Source organism: Cololabis saira, chromosome 23, assembly GCF_033807715.1.
Source record: "Cololabis saira isolate AMF1-May2022 chromosome 23, fColSai1.1, whole genome shotgun sequence".
Taxonomy (NCBI): domain Eukaryota; kingdom Metazoa; phylum Chordata; class Actinopteri; order Beloniformes; family Belonidae; genus Cololabis; species Cololabis saira.
Genome location: NC_084609.1, coordinates 13,895,835 through 13,918,753, shown reverse-complemented (window position 1 = coordinate 13,918,753; position 22,919 = coordinate 13,895,835). Strand labels below are relative to the sequence as shown.

Below are 22,919 nucleotides of genomic sequence, written 5' to 3'. Positions count from 1 at the left end.
TTGCCCTGTGTGAATGTGTATGAATGTTGGTGGTGGTCGGAGGGGCCGTTTGGCGCGATATGGCAGCCACGCTTCTGTCAGTCTGCCCCAGGGCAGCTGTGGCTACAAACGTAGCTACCACCACCAGTGAGGATGTGTATGAATGAATAATGATCTCTGTAAAGCTCTGGGTGCCTTAAAGGGCGCTATATAAAACCAAGTCATTATTATTATTATTGTTAGAGGTTCCTGTCTGGCGGATTCACCCAGAATACCAGCTAATGGAAACGCCTCTATAATCTTTTTCCTGATTAAAATGCAAAACAATCTGCAATCTATCTTAGGCACTGGCACCGTTTCTAATAACTGTGTAAACACCCTGTAAATGGTGAAGTAGAAGTAGACTAAAGTAGGCTTAGTCGTTTAGGCTTCTTGGCAGCCTTCTAATTTGAGTAAAAAATTAAATATTGTATGCAACCATATATAGCCAATAAGTCTTAAAGATGAGGCGTCTCAGTACTCATCAGCAAAGAGGAGTGACCGTTGACTCAAGTCTTCTCGACTTAAAAGTATTTTATTTCGTGTTACTGCAGCAACTCTCTGCTCTGACCTGTGCACATCGACAGGAAATGTAGCCTCGGGTCTTGATTAAAGTAGCTCCACTAATAGCATGAACCCTCCCGGAAAGTAACAACGCAAGTCTTTACCTGTCTGTGGGAGTCGGCCTGCCTGTTTTGAAGATGAAAATTTGTTCACACATGCTTAATGTGTTCCCTCTTTTTACTAACCAAAAATAAACCATCATGAAATACAAAAGTTATGGTTTAAAGTCCAGTTAAGTCTCTGTTAAAAATGGGATGAAGTCATGGTGCATTTCCTCAAAAGTGATGGAAACACGACCATGTGTGCGTTTCAGGCTCATTTGGCCCCCGTGGTGTCGATTCCTTTATGTGTGCCAGCTGTTTTTTCCACTCTGCAAACCCAGTCGCCCCTCTCGCCGTTTCCAGACACACACACGTGTGCACACACTCAACACACAGCACCCTGACCTCCCTCTCCCCATCTCACACACTCTCCTCTTGGCCCACAGGGCAGCCAAATGTCTGGAAGACATGCTTCCAGTTATGCAACTGCAGAACTTTAAATTCAGGGTTTGCGTTACTGCGAGGAGACAATTGCTTGTGGCTATTGTCAAGCTTTGCTAATCATGAGTGACAACGTTTTAAACTACTTCTATATGAACAAACGATGCAGTAAAACACGTCTGTCCTGATATAAAACAAGTACAAAAACAGTTATTTTGTGCACTGCACATTGATAAACCATGCTCTCATCTCTGCTTTTGACTACACTGTATAAATAAAAAAAGAAGAATATGTTGGACAATATCTGAATTATTTCAAGTAGCCTAAATATTCATTTTTATATATCAAATTAAACTGATGTATTCCTCAAGGACAGTTGAACATGTGATAAAAGTAATCTCTAGAGAAGAAATTAGATGGAGACACAAAAAAAGAAAACTACACAGAGACATACACTTCTGCTGTTTGCTTACAGTGTGCAATGATGGATTAATCAATGACACAGAACAAAGACATTGGATTTAAAAGGTATTCACAACCACATCTTTGATGTTTTTTAAAAACAAACATTTGCACTTCTGCAGATATCTTTAATTTCCAGCTTTATACCCATGTGTTTCTTTCCTGTGTTTAGAAATACAAGTTTAAGTAAAAAACATATTTGCTTTACTTTAAGGTGATTTGTGTTAACTGCAATTCCAGGGCTTAAAAAGTCTTTAAAAACTTTTAAAAGTATTTATATTATTTATATTTCTTACATTCCTATATTTCTTATTGTTTGCACTATTGTTTCCTATTTGTCTTGCACTGGAGAGGTGATGCTGCTTCCAATCTCACTGTACCCAGGTACTTTGATAATAAAGTATTCTATTCTATTCTAAAAAGTGTTTATGTGTATGCTTCTTGAATGTAAATACAATAAAAAAAGACAATCATCAAAATAGCTTCCTATGAATTATGTCTCATTTCTGCACTCAAGTTGACTGAATAATACATGATCTTATTTATAGTGATCCATTGCATTTTCATTGCAAACAATGACTAAAACACATAACATATGTTTTAAAAAAGTAGAAAGCAAAAAAGGGGGAAGAAAAGAGGAACAGAAAACTTCTGCAACCCAAACGTGCAGCATCTGGGACCCCAAGGATTGAATTTGTGAATGGAGATCAGGTACAAACTTCACTCCCCTTTATTCCAATTAAGTCTGCATCAAAGCAAATCATTCCCAGTAGGAGGCTGCAGCCGATCACCACCCCTTAATCGATCCCCCATCCTCAATAATCGATGACTTACGTTGGTGTAGAGCACACAGTCGATCTCCCCGTCCTCGGACAGCTCGCTGAGGTTTCTGTCCCAGTGCAGGAAGGGCTCGCTGCTGTCAAGGATCTCCATGATTTCCTCCAGAAATCTGCGGCCTTGGGGATGATTATCTACTCGTTTTGACTCCCTTCAGGAGTGAACCCAAGCAGGGAGTCAGGGGGACTCAAGCTTCAACTAACTTTAAAAAAAAAAGTTCCCAAGAACTTGTGCGAGACGAGAAAAGTAAAATTTCAAACAGCGGAAACGCGTCCGGCTTGTTTACAGAGAGATACACGTGTGAAGAGCACTGAGGCGGTGGGATTCAGGCTGATAAATGTTGTTTATTGTCATCTCCCCTCTGGTTCTGGTCCTTGGACAGTCTCCTGTGGTCTCGCCTGGGTTTTCTTTGCTCCTCGCAGCCCAGACGCTCAGGAATGTGAAGGCGGAGCCACGCAGGAGAAGAAGTCCACAAAAAACACATTAAACGGCGGAGAAACGCTCAAGAAAGTGACAGTCAACGGGTTGAAAAATAGATTTACTGACAATCTCAACTGTGTCAAGAATGTAAATGCTCCAAAGGTACTACGGCGTTATTTAAACAGAGTACATAAGTTATGTTGTGAATTATCTTTACCAGCTGTTCGCGATTGCTTGCCAAAGCAGCGCTTCCGGTTTGGAACTTCAAAATAAAAAGACTTATGCCGTCAAAACAAACACTAGTATTTTGTAGTGAACATAATACAGGACAGAAAATTAGAATATTGTGATAAAGTTCTTTATTTTCTGTAATGCAATTAAAAAAAATGTCATACATTCTGGATTCATTACAAATCAACTGAAATATTGCAAGCCTTTTATTATTTTAATATTGCTGATTATGGTTTACAGTTTAAGATTCCCAGAATATTCTATTTTTTTGATAGGATATTTGAGTTTTCTTAAACTATAAGCCATGATCAGCCATATTAAAATAAAAGGCTTGCAATATTTCAGTTTATTTGTAATGAACCCACAATGTATGACATTTCTGTTTTTGTAATTGCATTACAGAAAATCACAATATTCTAATTTTCTGAGACAGTCCTGTACATGTTTCATAAAATAGTGAAGCATTCTGAATAGTTATTGATGCGTTTAATATTAAAAAACCTCTTTGACTTACTCATTTTACTAATAAATCGGTGTCAAATTTCAAAACAAAATAATTTATGCTGTTAAAAAACAGAAAATAACTACTATTGTGTAGAGAATATAATACATATTTCATAAAACAACATAATGAAGCATTCGGAATAGATATTGATGCGTTAATATTAAAACTTCGTTTTGACTGACCCATTTTACTAATAAATCACTTGTCCATTTCCTGTATGTGTTAACTTGTTTCCGTTACTTGACTTATCTAATTGAATCCACAGGTTTCAGACTATTTAAAGTCCCACCTCAAAGACGGTGACCCCTCCAATCAGATACCGCGTATATTTAAAACACACCCCCACCTTTAACTGACAAGTAATGCGGCCAATCAGTGAAGACGTGCTGATTGCCTGTAACCAATCTGGTTAGGCCAAGACAACCTTTCATTTAAGCCCGCCTCCTGGTTGATTTAAGCTTAAAGAATAACCTAATACAAATACCTATTTCTACCATGTAAGAAAGCATTAATCCCACACATTATTAAATGTTCTATTTCTTCCTTCACTTGCATGTACTTTTTAAATAAACTCATTAACCCATGATTACCTTTGATATATTTCATCATGTATATTCTATGTAGAAAGGAAACACTAATAACCACAGCGTTTGGGGGAATAACATCTTTTCGTAAATAATGAACCACCAGCAGTGAGCTGAAAACAGTCAGTCAGTCAGTCCAGGAAGGAAATGAAAGAGTGATAAATGCGGTAACAACGGACGAAAAAGTGACAGGGCGGAAAAATACCAAAATACTTGCAATGTATTAAACTTATCAGATTTAAACAGAGAAACCAAACAACAGAAATGAAATAGACGTTAAAAGCGCGTCCTTTAAATCTGCAAGTTGGTATCTTTTTCATTTGTTTTTGTTGCCTAAAGTAGTTTTTGTTATCAGCAACTTTTTTCTGCAGTTGAGCAACCTTTAATCTAGAGAAGTTTGTTTGAAGAGAAGTTCAAGAAAGACAGTTGACATTTGGCATGTGGTCACACTCAAAGATGACACAGTAGAAACTGCTTTTAGAAGGCTCAAACATCTTTAGGCAAAAACAGGACCAAACAGCTCTCATATGAACCCACGTTTTACACGTTGTCGCTTCTCCTTGTGGTCATTTTTTCCTTGAAAATCTGTTGGACTAATCAGCAAGAAGACACGACAGGAAGCAACTGGACCATTATCCAAAGCAGCGCCGACTTCTGATAATCTCTTTTAAGGACAGACTCAGTTTGGAGTTATAAAGTTGGCCACAATCTCTTGAATGTTGAATACGGTGCCACTAAGCAAAAAAAACAGACCGTGTCTGCAACATTTCTTGCATAATCAAACAGATTTTTAAAGGTTAATTTAGATTCAAAGATCTGAGAGTATCTTATGGCATCCATAAATGTACCTGCATAGGGACTATTTGGAAATAAATGCTCAGATTCTGTAGTTTGCTTTCTGGGGGGGTGAAAAAAACTTCCCATTGTACAACTTGAAGTGGCACAATGAAAACGTAAACTATAATAATTATACCGCTATCCAGTATGACTATGATCATCTCTTGAAAAAGCTGCAGCTTAGGCCAACTCATGTGATCTATGAGATTTGTTAAGCAAGTTGGTTGGTGTGACAAATATTTTAGTCTCAAAACTTCTTTGCAACATTATTTTTACTCACAAAAAAAGAGCTTATATGTTTTTAAATGCACACATAGTATAATCAAAGAGTCATTGTCAGCGTGTGTTTACTACAGGAGATCAATCTACTCCGTCTGAAGCTTCGAGGTCTTCTCTTCCACCAGCAGAGGGCGCCTCAGTCCAACATGCTTTCAGCTCATTCATCTCCAGCCTCCTTACAAAATAGTTCCTTTGGTGTCTTCAAGCCTCATTCACAGACGAAGAAAATATAAAAAGAAGTTGTCCTGTGGTTGAATGGAGACAGAGAGGAACATCCTTCAGGCTCTCTCTCTCACGTTGTCGCTCAGGAAAACAATGTTGTCTGGGGAGGACAAAAAAAAAAAAAAAAGGAAAGGTTACTTTTTTTCCAGTGGGGAATAGGTGTGTGTGAAGCGTTTGTGTTTAAACTGACCTGCGATGATGGTGGTGGCCTGACGTCTGACTTGGTTCTTGTCGACGTACTCTCCATAGTCCAGTTTCCCCTCCACAAGGACCCTAGACCTGCAAGAGATGAAGGTTTAATAAAATTATGATTTTTCCCTGGAAAGCAGGGGGATTCTGGCAATTTAAAGACATTTTATTTTATCTTTTAAAAGCCGAGATCTTCCGACTAGTTCAAATAGGGCACAGGTGAATCAAAGGTCGTGCTAAGTATTTCAGGCCATCAGACAGAATTCAGGGGGATAAATATCTTTTTGTATCTACATTTCTTCAGAAAGATTTTAAATATGTTTTAACATTTAATCTTTAGGCATCACTTCCATTTGCTTCAATTCTTGAGATCAGTATTTGATTCATATCCAAAACAAAAGTCAATTGAAAATTATTATTTATTCAGTAAAAAAATAAATAAATACTGATTCCAGTAACCATGGAAGTCATCTATATGCAAAGAAAGCAGAAGGTTTAACATCCACAGAGTTAAGATCTTAGTCTTAGAGTCTCTGTAATAATGGTGCTGCTATCAATAACTTGGTATGGTTATAATTAAACTATGAGCGTTTCCTCTTGAAAAAAGCCCCTTCCATGTGAAAAATGAAAGCAGCATTACTAAATATTTTATTAATCTCAAAAGGAAAATTATATTCCTGCATTATGAACTGAAATAAATAGGAAAAAAATAAATAAAACGTAATAAACAGCTGAAAAATTGGAAGTGTTGTAGAGAGAAGTGTTTTACTCTTATAGAAAAAAAAAAAAAAATTGCAGACACTTTTCTACAAGATTATAAATGTCACATATACGGTCACTTATGACAGACTTCCACTTTAACCTTCTACTGTACGCAAGTTTTGAATAAAAGAAAACCACAGTATTGTGAACGGGTGTTTTCGCTGCCCTTCGTACCCTTTCTTGACGTACTGGTACGCCACGTCTCTCAGACCAGGTTTGAACACGGAGACGCGATGCCACGTCGTCTTCTGACTGACGTCACCTGGAGGCAGAAAACAGCACCACGTCAAGTTTACCGTATCATTTCAAATATATACAAGAAAGAAAACAAAACATATCTAATTTAACAGTGGTATTTAGCCGTTAATGGTTTAAACATTTTTATAAAAAAAGTAAAAAGAAACTAATGTAAATGTAAATGATGAAAACCGCTAAGTTTGAGTGAATGTTTGGTAAATTAAAATATAACCCAACAAACACACCTGCAGCTTCACATGAGAAATGACTGTAGAGATGGAAAACCTCATCATTTATTAAAATCTTACAGTTTAAGCTGTTTTTAAAACCTGTTCTGACAAATGAATGAACTCAACATTTGATTCTATTTTTCATCATTCATCTTCTTTAGTGCCCTTAAAATCACTTTTTAATGCCACTTGACATTGTTTACAACTAAATACATCCAAAAAGTCAACTACAAAACTTAAGATACCTTTAATATCACTGTATATTTAGTGTTTTTTTCATTTTCATCCCCTGGTACTTCAAAAAGATTTCAGTGTTCAAGGTGGAGCCGCCAGTTTACGGCAGCATTAAGAGAAGATTCACCTTTCCATGTATCTCAAGTGTTTAGGCATCTTTGGAGATAAAAACAAAGAAAACAAGCCTGTTCTTCTGTTGTTTGCATACTTCTGCACTGAAAATGTTCACACATATTTCACAGGATGCAAGAAAAGGGAACTGTAAGCGACTGTTTCACTTCTTAAGTACAGATATATTCTTTTATTCAGCTGCAACTCTTTTGCAAACGCGTAAACTGACAAGTGTCCAGCAGGTAAATCAACAAGAGAATAACTTAAAACCAGACACTGACACCCTGACCAAGCCCCGCTCATCTTCACCCCATGAAATTAAATGTTTATATCGGAAATCCGACTGAATCAATTTAAAGCCAAAGAACAAAGCTGAGAAGCTTCACACGACAAGATCCTCCACAGATGTCTCACCTGGGGAGCTCGTCATACCTGTAGCGCTCGTCTCTCCGTCTCCAGAACGCCACATCTCATTGGTTGCTAACGAGAAGATGGTGACAGGGTTTCGGCCCTCCACTTGTCTCATAACTGGATCCTGACCGACTCGTCCCAACAGCTGGACACGGTTTATTGCTGAAAGAAAAGCACAGAAGAAGAGTCCACTTTTGAATGAAGAAACAAGATTCACGGGCCGCTCGGTGGTGCAGTGGGTTAAGCAGCGGCTCATATACTAAGGCTACAGTCCTCCTGCAGCGGTCGCAGGTTCGGATCCCGGCCTGCGCACCTTTGCTGCATGTCATCCCCGATCTCTCTCTCTACCCCTTTCATATCTGCATCTTGAATAAAGGGCCACTAGAGCCCAAAAAATCTTTAAAAAAAAAAGAAAAAAAAGAAACAAGATTCACAACAATCTGACAAGTTGTGATATTTCTAAGTGAAAGTCTTTTGTTGCCTTAAATATAACACCTTCCAGAATCACAAATTCACACAAAAGAATTTAAGTTTTGCATCACAATTTGGATATGGACACGTTTTAACGCACAATATAGTCAGAAAATGCAAAACATCAACTCTGGAGGACATGATGCAAGTCAACGTTAGGTTCAATGTTGGAGATCATGGATCCAGGTTCTACAAGCTACAACAAAGCTCTCTCCAAGTAGTATGAAGGCAGAAAACAGAGCAGCTGTGCAGTTTAAACTCTTGAATCAAGAGTCAGTCTACAAATAAGTAACAACATGGCTTGAAGGGGTGAGATTCCACAATGGTTCAAAATCTCCAGCTCTGCCTGAAGCAAAACCAAACAATCAACCGTTCATCTATTCAAGGATGGACACAAACACCATGGATTGAAGTTCAACATCCAGTCAGAGCTATTAAACCTGAGATCTGTAGACCAGATGAATCGCGCAGACAAATGTCTGTCAGCACATTAAATTAAAGATGGGAGAGGGAACAAAAAAAATTAAAAATCAATGGAATTATTCTGTAATTATTGATCACATCCAAAGGTGGGATTAAGCAAAACAGCTGCATCTGGGGACCTGGTTTAACGGGACTGTAACCCAATAATAACTAGGGCTGGGGATCGATTCAAATATCAAGAATCAATTTGATTCCGATTCTTAAGATTCAGAATCGATTATCACGCTTTGATTCGATTCGATCCGATATTGATTTGGGTTACTGTTAATAAAACTGTTTTTTCAGCTGTTGCATGAATTATATGACTGTCTAGTTATGCAACATATTAATACCAGTATTATATTGAGATTCAACAGCAAGTATTGGCAGCTAATGATGCTGTAAGGACCAATCAGCTCCCAGAATGCTGATAGAACTGCTTTCAGAAACATCATGTGGGTCAGAATTATCAAACAGATCCAGGGCAGCAAATAGAGGATGAAAGAAATCGCTTTTATTTTTTCCCCATTTATGAGAATTTGGTTTTTAACATTTATACAAATGTAACCCCAAGACAGTATATAAAGCAAAGAATAGAAAATGTATGCAATTATAACTGAAAACTTGAATGTTTTCATACCTTTAAACATATTTAAAAGGCAAAAACATGGCACCAGTTATTCTCGTGTCCAACAAAATATTCCTTTTTTGGGCATAAACAAAAAAGTATCAAAAGTTGTAATGTAATGATGAGGAAAAAAAATTTAATCGATTTTTAGACATATGCATCGATTTTTAGGAATTAATATGAGAATCGATTTAAAATCGGAGAATCGATCTTTTCAACACAGACCTAATGATAACACAGCGTCTACATTTAAAACATGGGTGTTCAAAACAGTTGATTGTCCTCAAATCCTAACCTTTTATGTACACCTGGAGGTCTCTTAAATAAGTCACATTATATCTTTAACAGTAGCGTATAAATCAAGCAGTACCCAGTCTCCTTCATTCAATTTGAAAGGATTAGTCTGTTTATAACGGTGGGCTTGTTAAGCCAAGGAGGAAAGGTTTTCTATAATACAATAATAGAATTATCTGTGATTGTGGACATAAAATAGCTATGAAACATGCTTTGGTAAAATGAACCCTTAAAAACTTAACGGGCCCTCTTTAATCCAGGAGCAAACTTCACTTACATCTCTCCAGGATGAGGCTGGCATCTGTACTCTGGGCCCTCACCACCTGTCTGAAGATCTGGGAGATTCAACACAAAATGTTAAAATTCCTGTGTGCGTCCTTACATGTTTCTCCACACTTTTCAATCATCCCCATCATGAACCTCACCTTTGCTGAGGCGCTTCGCAACATCTTCTCTCTGCAGACCACTCAGAAATGGAGACGAACAAGACGACGGAATACCTAACAGGACTGACCTGGACATCAACAGAAGACAGATCGTTTACTGGCCGGGAAATAATACTCTGATTTTTTTCCTCTTTTAAAAGAAAAAGTCAAACTTAAAATTAATGTCACGTTAAAAAAAAAAAAAATATATATGTATATAGTTTCCCATACATGCAGCACATACACTGTTTAGGTATGTAATACTACTGAGCATTACAATGTGCCAGTAATAAAGTTCAAATCAAATCAAACTTTATTTGTAAAGCACCTTTCATACAAAAAATGTAACACAAAGTGCTTTCCATAAAACATAAACATAAAATGTATTAATGCTAAATCCTAAAAGTATGTCTAAAAAGCAAGACATTAAAAACTAAAGGAATAAGACAGTAAAATGTATAAAATAGACCATAAATAACGACTAAAATATTTAGATAAAACATTAAGATAAAACAATGAAAATAAATTATGGTAAAAAAAGGATAAACTAAATATAAAACAGAGTAGTAAGATCCAATAAAAATAAGGGTGAGCATAAAAAATTTAAAAGAGTTAAATGAGTCAGTTAAAAGCCTGATTAAAGAGATGGGTCTTGAGCCTCTTTTTAAAAACATCAACAGTCTCTGCGGCCCTGAGGTTCAATCAATCTTACACATGAAATATAATTTACAACTTCTTTCTCTTTTCTACATCATAAAAACACAGATGCAACAGATCAACCTGCAGTTTTAAGAACACTGCGACAGATGATGCAATAGTGAGCAAGTTATTAAACCAAGCAAAATGCCTGAAACCACAGATAGTACCACATAAAACGATGCTGCCCAAGTTTTGTGAATAAAAATGTTGAGCGAAAACTATTTGATAAACTTTCATATAGTTTGGGTTTAAGAGTGATTATAGTCAAACTAAAGCTGGAAATGAATGAATAAGTGATATAATTATTTTAAAAGTCATTAATGAGAGTACAGTAAATAAGAATAAAGAAGAAATTATCTTAATTGCCACATTTTCCTCATATTGATCCACACTGAGGTTTAAGGGATCAAAGCTTCTACTCAGAAATATTTTACAGGATTATACTTGGTCAGATGGAACTAGCATCTGGGCCAAAATGCACACAAAAGCAGGTCTTAAACTGGAGGAGAAAAAGGTAAAAAATTAAATTAAACTCTGCAAAAACGAGCTGACTGCATCGGTTACTCATCTATTTATAAGATTACACCAATACATTCATCATGTGCTGCAAAGAGCAGCCTTTAATGTGCATCTTTCAGTTTCGGTGTTTTAACCAAGCGTCAAAACTGAAACAAAGCCGTAGGGTTATTAAAGGGTTATTAAATTATTGTTGAAAAGTAAAACATGTTAACGTGGACTGAGAAGCTTTGGTCCGGCCAGCGGATATAAACGTGAATTATACCCGTAAAAATGGCTGCTATTCTCCAACACTTGAGTTGGATAGTTGAAATAGCTAAACGTCAACACATTTTTAGAAACTAGAGTAAAAACGTCCAAACTTAAAAGAGAAGATTTGATTACCAGACGAACAGATGTAACACCCTGTAACCTCACGCTGCTTCCGGTCCGACATCGGCATAAGTCCGGCCGGCGTTTTACACTTCATTATAGTTCCGCTTCACGTTAAAAGGATTATGATTATGATTGTGATTTTTAGTGTGATTATAATTAGGGACCTTGTTTAGCGTGACTTTAACACAAAAAATGAAAATAATATTTTTCATTTGAGTATTTTTCAGGGACTAATTATTATAACAATTTAATGTAACTTTAATTAACAACATTTTGTAAGAGTGGCTGCTAAGACAGTTGAGACGAAATACAAAATAACTGTAAAATCGGATAATAGAGCATCTGCAGGATCTTGTGAGGTTTATATGAAATTTATATGAAGTACCAGGGTCCAAATAGAAATGCCAAGCCCTATCACCAGCTGTTCATATAGTTATATTGCATTAACATTTTTAGTTAAAGCCATCTAGGCATCTCTGAACAAAAAAGGGGGTTTCATTTTAGTACTTCCTTACATTTTGATTCTAAGTAGCCAACTTCTGTATTGTTTAAAATATCACAAGGGAGGCTAATATCACATGATGTTGTCTGCACTCCTGCATATCTTAAATGCAGAAAGTCTGTCAACATTGCATACAGGACTGTCTCGGAAAATTAGAATATTGTGATAAAGTTCTTTAAAGTTCTTTAAAGTTCTGTAATGCAATTAAAAAAACAAAAATGTCATACATTCTGGATTAATTACAAATCAACTGAAATATTGCAAGCCTTTCATTATTTTAATATTGCTGATTATGGCTTCAGCTTAAGATTCCCATAATATTCAAATTTTTTGAGATAGGATATTTGAGTTTTCTTAAGCTGTAAACCATGATCAGCAATATTAAAATAATAAAAGGCTTGCAATATTTCAGTTGATTTGTAATGAATCCAGAATGTATGACATTTTTGTTTTTGTAATTGCATTACAGAAAATCACAATATTCTAATTTTCTGAGACAGTCCTGTATTTTAAATCTCCATTTTAAGCCAATAACAAAAATAACGGTCCTTGATATTTTATATATTCTTTGTACATAAGAGACATGCCTCATTTATCTGCTTTTATTTTATTCTATTATTCTATTTGGTACTTTCAACGTCTTGCTGCTCAGTTGTTCTTGCAATTGCCCCTCGGGGATAAATAAAGTTTTTCTGAATCTGAATCTGAATCTGAATACCGGTCCTTGTATAGAAGTATGAGGGTTGTAACCACGTCCTCCAGCAGATGGTGGGCTTGTTTCCCAGATCTCCTGCTGGAGCTCTGATGACAGCGGGGTGGAGTTGGTTGTTGGTGGGATGCGCATTTTTCTCCAAACAACCCCCTCTGCTTCTGACTTTACCCTTCACGCACTCATCAACACAGTCTGCTGCAGGACCCCGACATCCTCGACAGGCTGTAAATGTACCATTCTTGGGGATGTGGCTCATAATCTTCACTTTAACTACTATTGGTAAGTTGAAGTCTTCATTTGTGTTTTCTTTTTTTTCTAAATGTGTGCTGCTGAAAGCCTGCTGGGAGGAATCTCATCTAGTTGTTGCCAAAACTCTCCAGCAGCAACATGTGTAATAGAAGCCACATGTAAACTGTTGTTCACAGTTTTCCCATTGTAGGGAATTTGTTTCTGTTCCCTAAATAAAATGTTAAGAGTTGCTAAATAAAACTTTTTTTTACAAAGTGATATCCTCACAGCTGCACACTTGTATCTAAACAGTGAATTCATGTGATTCTTATTAAAGCCGACTGAAGCTACCCTGTCATGCTTCTGGCTTTTAAATTGAAAACAAAGAGAAGACTGAATAAAGTTGTTTGCCTTGAGGATGGGATCATCACACTGACATTTTTTCATCTCTCCACGCAGGTCTGTGGTGTCCTGTCAGGGCGCAGCAGGAGCCACAGTTACCACAGTTTCCAGATGTGTGCACAGAGGGCAGCTGTTACCCAGCTACAGGAGACCTGCTGATCGGCAGGGCACACAAGCTCTCCGCCTCCTCCACCTGTGGCACCCACCGCCCGGCCAACTTCTGCATCGTTGGGCACCTTGAGGTAAAGAAACAAGCTGCAGGACAAACTCCAGCACTGTAGCTCCTGGTAAAACCCATCCTGATTGGCAGGGCACCTGCAGGGTGACCTGTGGGAGTTTTCCAAAACAGCAGATACCTGGAAACTTTGATGGGTGAAGTGCAGTGTGGAAAATGTTTGCGTTACTCTTCTGCTTTTGCTCCTGTGGAGTTTGGATATAATGGTGAAATAAACTGTTGTTAAACCCCACTGAAAAGATTTTACGAGTGAGGAAATATAATGTGACTAAGCTCCATGAAGTATGCACGGAGAGGATTTTAAAGCGTGAGAAAGTTTTCCAGATGTTTGCTGCCTTTTTTTTTTTGTCCCTTTCCTTCCAGTCCACATTTTCCCAGAAGGGAATACACAGATTCTCAAAATATTCAGAAAGAAAATAAACTCTCAGTTTTTAATAAGTGTGTTCCTAAGGAAGAAACAGCTTTAAACTAAGATTGCCAGGTAGATGGCTGCTGTTTGGGGTTACTTTCAAAGGACATGGTCAGAAAGAGAAAAAGTCAAGCGTTTACATATACATCTATAACTTTAAGTCACATTTGATTTTGTTTAGACCTGTGGATTCATACTAACCCATTATACCGGAGTACCCAACCCACAGTGCAAAATACACGTATAGAATGTTCAAATCTGAGGTACATTTACTTTATTGTTTCTTTTTCATACTGCACACTGTGGTTTAGAATGACTCTGTTGCATTAATTTGAAAGGTATTACCATACTTTTCTTTATGAAATAAGACCCCCTATAACATAACAGCTTGTGAAATGCTTCTTTTCAATAGCAAACAATACATGAATGCATTTGGCATTTTTCCAAATGTAAAGCTTCTTCCTCTTGATTTCAAGAAAACTGTTACACTATCCACTGAGAACAGATTTGATCAGATTATATAGGAGGAGTTACTCCTCATGTAGTGTAGAAATGCCTCTGGAGATGACAGAAAGTTGGTCGGCTCTCCGTCCAGTGCAGAATTCATAACATCCGTATAAAATGTAGCAGCACCTTTGACCTTGAAGATGCCATCTTTTATGGCTGTGACTTATCGCTTCTGAATGCGTGCGAGACTCAGTCAGGTCATGTCACGTCTGCGGCTGAATGAATGACACCAGCTTTACTTATAAAGGAGGTAAAACCGAAGGCTTTTTGGGCGACATTGTGTCCGTCTGTGTGTGGGAACATGCACATGCACAGAGTCTGCTCGCTCTCTTGTCAAGTGGGAGTTCAGACATTCCCCTCCACAATAAAAGCACTGTGTGGCTCACAATCCCTGCCCTGTGTGGATGTGGACCGGGGGCGAGGTAGGGGATATTCTCTTCTTATCAGCCCTCCTTTGGGGAGCTCTGTATGTGAATAACATTATTTATGAAAGCACACTTACACTGTGGGGCCTTTTATGCGTGTTCTGAGGATGAGCACAGGCTTGAAGTATGAGCTGCAGATTAGGGAGGGAAGGAAGTTGGACTCAGACGTTTGTTTCACCAAGCACTTTTCCGGCATTCATTCACATTTCAACGCAGACAAAGTTGGTTCAGAGCTAAGCCAGCTTAAGTATTGTTTTCTTATTTGTGCATAAGCTACAATATTGTGATATTTAAGAGCATATAAACAATGTTTTTAAGTTCATGTCAGAACATCAACAATGGAGATCCCAGAGAAAGTTAATGCTCATTGGCAGTCTTGAGGAATTACTGAGTATTACTTCTTATTTACAGCTATTTTGAGACAATTATATCCATTATGGTTTTGAAAATATGTTGTACTGAGTTTCAATAAGCGAAATAATTGAAGGAACCACATTGATATTAGGCCCCTTCAAGTCGGAGGCCAAGTCTGATGGGGTCTCGTTCAAGAGTGGTAGAGTGGAGCAGTTGATTGACAGGCGGACTCTGTTTTGGTCCGTCACGGTGACGCAAAGCTGTTGATCCAGCGGTTGGTCTATGTCCCACCCTCCATTTATGTTCATTAGCTGTGGTTAATGTTTGACAGGAGGCTGTGAAAGCAATCAGCCCAAAAGAGTTTCCTTAGAAGTGTAACTGGGTGCATCCTAAGGGCTGGAGCGAGGAGCTCATTACGCTGGTTTGGATGTCTGCTAAGGATGTCAGGTAATGATGCCCAGAAGCCCCCCAGGGAAGGTGTTTCTGCACCGTTTGAAATGATTACAGCCCTCAGTTGGACCTGGAGGTAAAGGAAGTGGCTGGGCAGAGGCCGGTCTGGGGATCTCTGTTTAACATACAACAAACATCTACAAGGCATGAGATCATCAAAATTGGTGTCCGACGTGGGAGAAATCTATAAACGTCCAATTTCAGGCTCCATATCTGAGCAGATGTGGTCTACAACCGTGAAGTCTTCTCACGGAGACACAGCTGTTGCCAGTGATTAAGTAAGATGGATAAAAAAAGGTGCAAAAGTGCCAGAAATTTCACGTACAGCTATTAATGGATGTCATATTTTACCATGAGAAAAAAGTTTGCATTCAGAGTCCAGAGGTTTGGTGCTGAACCTTTAGATAATGCTGTCGAGCTGGAGATCGGAGACTGTCTCATGAGCAAAGCAACCCTTTCCACACATTTTTTTTTAAAGATTCTTTGGCCTTGTTGAACGTGGGATGACAGGAAATGGGGGCAGAGAGAGGGAGAGGGAGAGAGAGAAAGAGGAAGATACACAGCAAAGGTCCTGCAGGCCAGGAGTCAAACCTGGGTCAGACACACGACGACTTTAGCTCTGTATATGGGGCTACTCAACCGAGTGAGGAGGTAGTTCCACAAATATGTTTGTCTTCACTCAGTCGTAACGTCTACTTATTTGCTATAATAAAATGTATGTGGTTAAGGTTAGAAAACCATTGTTTTTCTTGTGTAAGAACTGAAGCTCAACTCACAGCATGTAGAAGTCTACTTTTTGGGCCTTACCTGGTCCATGCTGGGAAACACAAACAGAACCTCCCACTGAGATTCCTAACATTACTTTGAAAGTCCTGCTGGGTGGCAGTAATCAAAAGAAAGAAAGAGATTTTTATTTTTATTTCAGTAACATCACTATTTTACACGTTTCTGCGAGACTGGATTTGTCGTATCGGTGACGAACAGAGGAGCCACTTTGACAGGTTACCTAAATATGTATTCAGCACTTCCATTTCTGCCAGAGGAGCTGAGCCTGTACCGCTCTCTGTCTTTCAGGAGGAGAAGAAATGCTTTTCGTGCGACTCAAGGCAGATGTACGATGAGGTCAACAACCCCATCAGCCACACCATCGAGAACGTGGTCACCACCTTCGCCCCGAACCGCCTCAAGACCTGGTGGCAGTCGGAAAACGGTGAGTGACAGAAAACCTGTGAGACGCAAGAAAAGAGAGAGAGAGAGATCCTGTCTAGGTCGATTCTCATATTAATTCCTAAAAATCGATTCATATGTCTAAAGATCGATTTTTTTTTTATTTTTTTTTTTTGGGGGGGGGGGTTTAATTTTCTTTTATTTATTTATGTATTTTTTTTTCATTACATTACAACTTTTGGTTTTGGTTATTTTTTTGTTTATCCCCAAAAAAGGAATGTTTTGTTGGACACGAGAATAACTGGTGCCATGTTTTTGCCTTTAAATATGTTTAAAGGTATGAAAACATTAAAGTGTTCAGTTATAATTGCATAAATTGCCTATATTTCATTACTTTATACACTGTCTTGGGGTTACATTTGCAAAAAATGCTAAAAACCAAATTCTCAAAAATTAAAAACCAAAATAGACCGAAAATGGAACAAATTAAAACGGAATGTGGGAAAAAATAAAACCGATTTCATCCGTTTCTGTTTGCTGCCCTGGATCTGTTTGGTAATTCTGACCCACATGATGTTTCTGAAAGCAGTTCTATCAGCATTCTGGGAGCTGATTGGTCCTTACAGCATCATTAGCTGCCAATACTTGCTGTTGAATCTCAATATAATACTAGTATTCATATTTTGCATAACTACAGTCATATAATTCATGCAACAACTCAAAAAACAGTTTTAATAACACTAACCCAAATCAATATCGGAATCGAATCGAATCGGATCGAATCAAATCCTGATAATCGATTCTGAATCTTAAGAATCGGAATCAAATCGATTCTTGACATTTGAATCGATCCTCAGCCCTAATCCTGTCCATGTCTGGTTTAACGTAGAAGAACAAGGGGAAGCTGTTCTCATGGGAACTGAGCTTGGTAATGACTAGACAGAAGATCACAGAGACACTTAGTGCAGCCGGTGAGGAGAGACTAACGATGCTGGCTTTACAGGTTTGCTGGAGAGAACAGGTGTGCACGAAGGAAACAGACATGTGTCAACGCTTGAACACACACAGGACCTTCATGTGTGCAGCAGAAACATGTACCGGTAATGAGAAAGCCCGACTTCAAGAGCTCAACCACGAGAGATAGAAATACTTTGAAGTTACCTTATTATTTTGCGTATTACTTCAATTTAACACCCTTATTTCCAATAGCAGCTGGGTTGTCAATGTATGTTTTTGCAGCATCTTTAACTATCATCCAGTAGTACCACTCAGCGTGTGAATGGGGTAACTGAAAAACTATATATCAAACACACTGTATATACAAGAAAATTCTACAAGTTTTACAAACATCTTCTGCATGTGGAACAGATAAAGTCATCACCTAAAACGCAAAATGACGGAATGGATTGAAAGAGGCAGAGATAAGTATTTTTATCTCGAGAAAGAAAGGTTTTAGCTAAATCTCTCCTGATTGTGAAAGCCAAGCGGGCCTTGATGCAAGAGCATGAAAGCCAGTTTCTAATTCACTCGCTTGACTGGATCCAGACTCCGACTCGGTGCTAAGATAACTTTTACAGCTCAGAGTAGCTTGAACTTTACCTCGGGTTCCAACCAGATAAATACGTTTCCCCTCAAACTGTATAAACATCAGTCTGATACGTGCAGACTGCTGCCAGATGTCTCACTTGATCAAATGTGCCAAATCTGGTTTGTTTTCCCGAACTGTAGATTATTGCAGATGAACTGGAAAACTATTATATTTGACTCCGATTGAATTGATACCACAAAACTCCCATGCAGTTTGAAATAAAAAAAACATTTAAAAAAATACAAATCCTCACTCTTACGATTACGCTGGACCTTGTTCCCGAGGAGTGGTGGGAATCTGTCAGAGGTGTGAGTCATGGCTGGAGCGGCAGCGCAGATGTCTCTGAAACAGCAGGAAGCTGCAGACGCACAACAGCTTCTCTTGGGATTTCCTAATTCCCTGGCAGCAACTTCCCTATTCCATCTTGGCTCCTGAGCCTCTTAGCTCATACTTATCCCAACAATAAGACTTTTATAAATACATAATAAAAGCTAGTAGAAAGATGTTGTTACTAAATTTAGGAATTGACAAAAAGATTAAATAAACATTTAGCCTTCTTGTATGCCAGGTTTTGAGTGTGATTGATTAATGAAATCAATAAACAGCCAACTTTCACGCACTGTTAACAAGATATCAAAGTCAAAATCAAAGCGACAATCATACTATTGAAGATAAAATATATTCATTCAAGGATGGAAGGAAGGAAGAAAAGAAGGAAGGGAGGATGGGAGAAAAGGAAGGGAGGAAAGAAGGAAGGAAGGAAGGAAGGAAGGAAGGAAGGAAGGAAGGAAGGAAGGAAGGAAGGAAGGAAGGAAGGAAGGAAGGAAGGGGGAAAAGAAGGAAGGAAGAAAAGAAGGAAGGAAAGAAGGAAGGAAGAAAGAAAAGAAGGAAGGAAGGAAAGAAGGGAGGAAAGAAAGAAGGGAGGAAAGAAAGAAGGAAGGGAGAAAAGAAGGAAGGAAGGGAGGAAAGAAGGAAGGAAGGGAAAAAAGAATGAAGGAATGAAAGGAGAAAACAAGGAAAGAACGTATGAGGGAGGAAAGAAGGAAGGAAGGAAAGAGGAAGGGAGAAGGAAGGAGAGAGCAGGAGGAAAGAAGGACAGGAGAATTAGGTAATTTTGACCCAAAGACAGTACAAGGGTTAAATATTTAAAAGGACATCAGCAACAATAAAAACTTAGCAATTAAAGATTAACTCCTCTGCATGAATTTTTATGACAGTGAAAGAAGACCCTTCCTCATTTGATTGTAATACAAATAATCCATTCAAGGGGATTTGGAGACATTTCACTGAAAAAGGGAAACATTCATGTCTTTGTGAGGTTGTATCCCAGCTCAGAACAAGATGTTTTGGCCTCTTAAGTGGCCCCTTTTTTCAGTTTGCCCTCTTAAAAAAAAGAAAAATATGTTTTTGAAGTGGTACAGCTACGCTGGAATTCAACCGCAGCTCACAGGATTTCCAAACAGCTTGTGCAACACAATCCAGACCCAGATTGATTAGATGCATGTCTGGATTTTGCAAGAGAGTAAATCTGATTCAGCTGCATAACCAGAGGAGTAAAAATGTGGACTGCATGTTTGAGGGTGTGTCAATTTTAAAAGTCTTACAAATGGAAAAAAAAACAATAACTGTTAATATCCTGTTTCCTGCAGGTGTGGAGAATGTGACGATCCAGCTGAACCTTGAGGCCGAGTTTCATTTCACACACCTTATCATGACCTTCAAGGTGCCCGGGCTCTTTTCACACAAAACACACACAAACACATAATTAATTGTGGTGTAGTATATTCATTTCCCCCAAACTCATGGCATGGAGTTAACCAGAGCCCCGGGCAGCTGCACTGGAGGAGTCTAGAAACCCGCTCTGGTCTCCTGGGAGCGATGGGAAGAGGGGAGGGAGGCGGAGGAGGGAATGTTCGCTGAAATCCTTGCTGGCCTCTCATCGTTGTCTCACGATCGGCTTAAACGGCGGCCAGCTGGAGTCATTCATGCCCTTCATCAGCTATGTGGATCTACATCATAGTTAAAACACTCTCAAGTACATGCATTCTTTTAGTTCCTTTATTTTTAGCTGCACAGAACGAGGAACCAACGACCAACAATCTTGCAAAAATTCACGTTGTTTAGATTATTTGTGCAGTTTATAATCTAAACATCTCTGAAATAGTATAGACAGAAAAAGTTCACATGCCAGTTTGAGATGTAAGCAGTTTGGCTTTCGTGATGCTGTTCCTTCGATTGCATCACATGAACAGTTTGATTAGCATGTGTGAGTCTGTATCAAAAGTAGCTGATAGTAGCTCCTCTTTTCATCATCATCTTCTTTGACTATGATGCCATACGCAGAGCTTTTGGGAGGTTAATTAGCTCTTGGACCTTGAGAAAAGATACCAGAGTGTTTGAATCTCTTCTTTTTCCAGGATTCCTTATGGAGTTGGAGTTTTTACAACTCTAACTTCACTAGATGAAAGTACTGAGGGCTATTTGGTCTTTTACAACAAAAAACAAGAGCTATATTGAGAATATACAAAGAAAAGTCACAGTTCTGTTACTACTATCACGTATTTTAATTTACCTAAGACTTGTTTTTATTCACTTACCTTCAGACGTTTCGTCCTGGTGCCATGATGATCGAGCGGTCCATGGATTTTGGAAAAACGTGGCAGGTTTATCGCTACTTTTCCCAAAATTGCGAGTCATCCTTCCCGGGAATTTCCACAGGACCCATGGTCAGAGTGGACGACATCATCTGTGACTCCCATTACTCAGACATCGAACCATCCACGGAGGGAGAGGTGAGCATCCCTCTAATTATTTTTTTTAGAACATAACTTATTTATTTATTTATCAGTTCTCTGGATGGGACTTTTTTTTTGTCGTAGGTGATATTTCGAGTGCTGGACCCTGCCTTTGAGATCGAGGATCCCTACAGCTTGAGGATACAGAGTAAGCTGCTAATTTTCAATTAAGAAAAAAAGGCTCAACTTTATCAGTTTTTAAAAACATGTTTTTTTTTAATGTGTTGCTGCCCCTTTCTGGATAAATCTCACATATTTTTTAGATTTATCCTGCAACCCCAGTGAAAAAATGACAACATTATATAATAGAAAATATATCAATTAAATTAGCAAACCAACATAAATGACTGCAGGAGTATTTACTCTATAATATTTAACACAAGGAAATTGATTAAACATGATAACAGAGTTTAAATTTAGAGAAAATCAGGAATAAATACAGAATCTATCCTTTTTCTGCCCATATCATCCACATACATGTAGAGATGCTCTTGAACCTGTAACATTCCCTCACAGCCACGCCTTCCTACTCTCCGCTTTTCTGCTCTACATCCTTGAGCTCATCTGTTCAACTACATGTATGGTTTCATACTGATCATTATTTGCGTTTTTTAAAGCTCAGTCAGCTGATTCCACAAACAACTTTCTGTTGTCATGTCAACTCATCACAGCAAAAGTTAAAAGTCGAATCAACATCAGAAAAACAAAAAGGCTGAACAGCATCTAAACTAGTGATGAAAAAAAAGATTCAGAAATCACGGCTCAGCTGAAAATTCTAAAATAACACTATTAAACCAGAGACACTAGGACATGTTATTGCCACATTATGGAATGTAACACATAACTTATTGAAATTAAAATATCAGATTTTTTTTACTGAATATTTATGCCATGTTATTAAGAGAAAAAACAGGGACAAAATATTACGGAAAAAAGATGAACGTCACTTTTTAACCAGGTAAATATAGATTGCATATTTTGTGGATTGGGCAAGAGTGGTAAACAACTTGCATATTTCTGTATGTTCAGTTTTTTTTCAAAGTTAAAGAGAATCGATTAAAAGAAAGTGCTTTGATAAAATTAACTTCCACAAAAGTGCATAAATATTTTCTTGACATTCAAAACCTGCAGAGCAGAGAAAAGACCACACTGACATGTAGTATTTAAACTGAATATCCTCGTGTGACGTTAAAGAGAAAAGTTCCTCACAGGAAGTGAGTTGACATAAGTTTGAGTGTCTTTTAGTTGTCGGTTTTCTACCCTGAAGTAGCCGCTGGGGTTAGAGGTGCGACAGGATGAGCGCTGCAAAGAATTTCACATGCGGAGGCAACTTGGACTTTGTACACTCACCCACTTCCAGGACGAGGCGCTCATCGTCTCATCCTGTGTGACATGCACATGCAGAGGACCCGAGTGAAGTCTGTGATGAACGCTGAGGGAGTTTGAAGAACCGCAGGAACATCAGCCAGATCTGAAACTATGCAGAAGACTTTTGTGACAAATCCCCTGCCTCATCTGTTGAAAAGACGGAGGTCTGGAGGATCCATATACAAGACACAGGGAAGCAGCAACAGACACAAATACACTTTTATTTTGGTATTTCCATGAAAAGTGGCATAAAACAACTTGTTCTGGGACAAAGAGCTAGACAGGAACACAA

The 22,919-nt window shown here is 38.3% G+C and overlaps 3 protein-coding genes across 6 annotated transcripts in view; 1 reads left to right on the top strand and 2 right to left on the bottom strand.

The window, feature by feature from the left end:
- Window positions 1–3,114, bottom strand: part of creb3l2 (cAMP responsive element binding protein 3-like 2) — a 32,569-nt gene extending 29,455 nt beyond the window's left edge. The window contains exon 1 of one of the 2 annotated variants that reach the window (XM_061714512.1): window positions 2,361–3,114. In XM_061714512.1, the coding sequence (XP_061570496.1) occupies window positions 2,361–2,459 (99 nt within the window). In that variant the 5' untranslated portion in view covers window positions 2,460–3,114. The remainder of the gene's footprint in view (window positions 1–2,360) is intronic. The other variant, XM_061714511.1, reaches the window with a different exon arrangement.
- Window positions 3,115–3,632: 518 nt separating this feature from the next.
- On the bottom strand, window positions 3,633–11,558 carry ssbp1 (single-stranded DNA binding protein 1). 2 transcript variants are annotated; one of them, XM_061714803.1, is made up of 7 exons: window positions 11,495–11,558; window positions 9,896–9,984; window positions 9,748–9,805; window positions 7,619–7,777; window positions 6,567–6,654; window positions 5,632–5,720; window positions 3,633–5,541 (listed from the first exon to the last, which is right to left on the bottom strand). In XM_061714803.1, exons 2-7 carry the CDS (start codon window positions 9,917–9,919, stop codon window positions 5,498–5,500), a joined length of 462 nt encoding a protein of 153 aa, XP_061570787.1. In that variant the 5' UTR covers window positions 9,920–9,984; window positions 11,495–11,558; the 3' UTR covers window positions 3,633–5,497. The 2 variants fall into 2 exon arrangements, with proteins under 2 accessions (XP_061570787.1, XP_061570788.1); XM_061714804.1 differs by having other exon boundaries at window positions 3,636–5,541; window positions 7,637–7,777.
- Window positions 11,559–12,873: 1,315 nt separating this feature from the next.
- lamb1b (laminin, beta 1b) overlaps window positions 12,874–22,919 on the top strand; it is a 36,167-nt gene continuing 26,121 nt past the window's right edge. For both annotated transcript variants that reach the window (XM_061715295.1, XM_061715296.1), the window contains exons 1-6: window positions 12,874–12,978; window positions 13,387–13,571; window positions 16,784–16,919; window positions 20,114–20,187; window positions 21,068–21,256; window positions 21,344–21,407. In XM_061715295.1, the coding sequence (XP_061571279.1) occupies window positions 12,945–12,978; window positions 13,387–13,571; window positions 16,784–16,919; window positions 20,114–20,187; window positions 21,068–21,256; window positions 21,344–21,407 (682 nt within the window). In that variant the 5' untranslated portion in view covers window positions 12,874–12,944. The remainder of the gene's footprint in view (window positions 12,979–13,386; window positions 13,572–16,783; window positions 16,920–20,113; window positions 20,188–21,067; window positions 21,257–21,343; window positions 21,408–22,919) is intronic.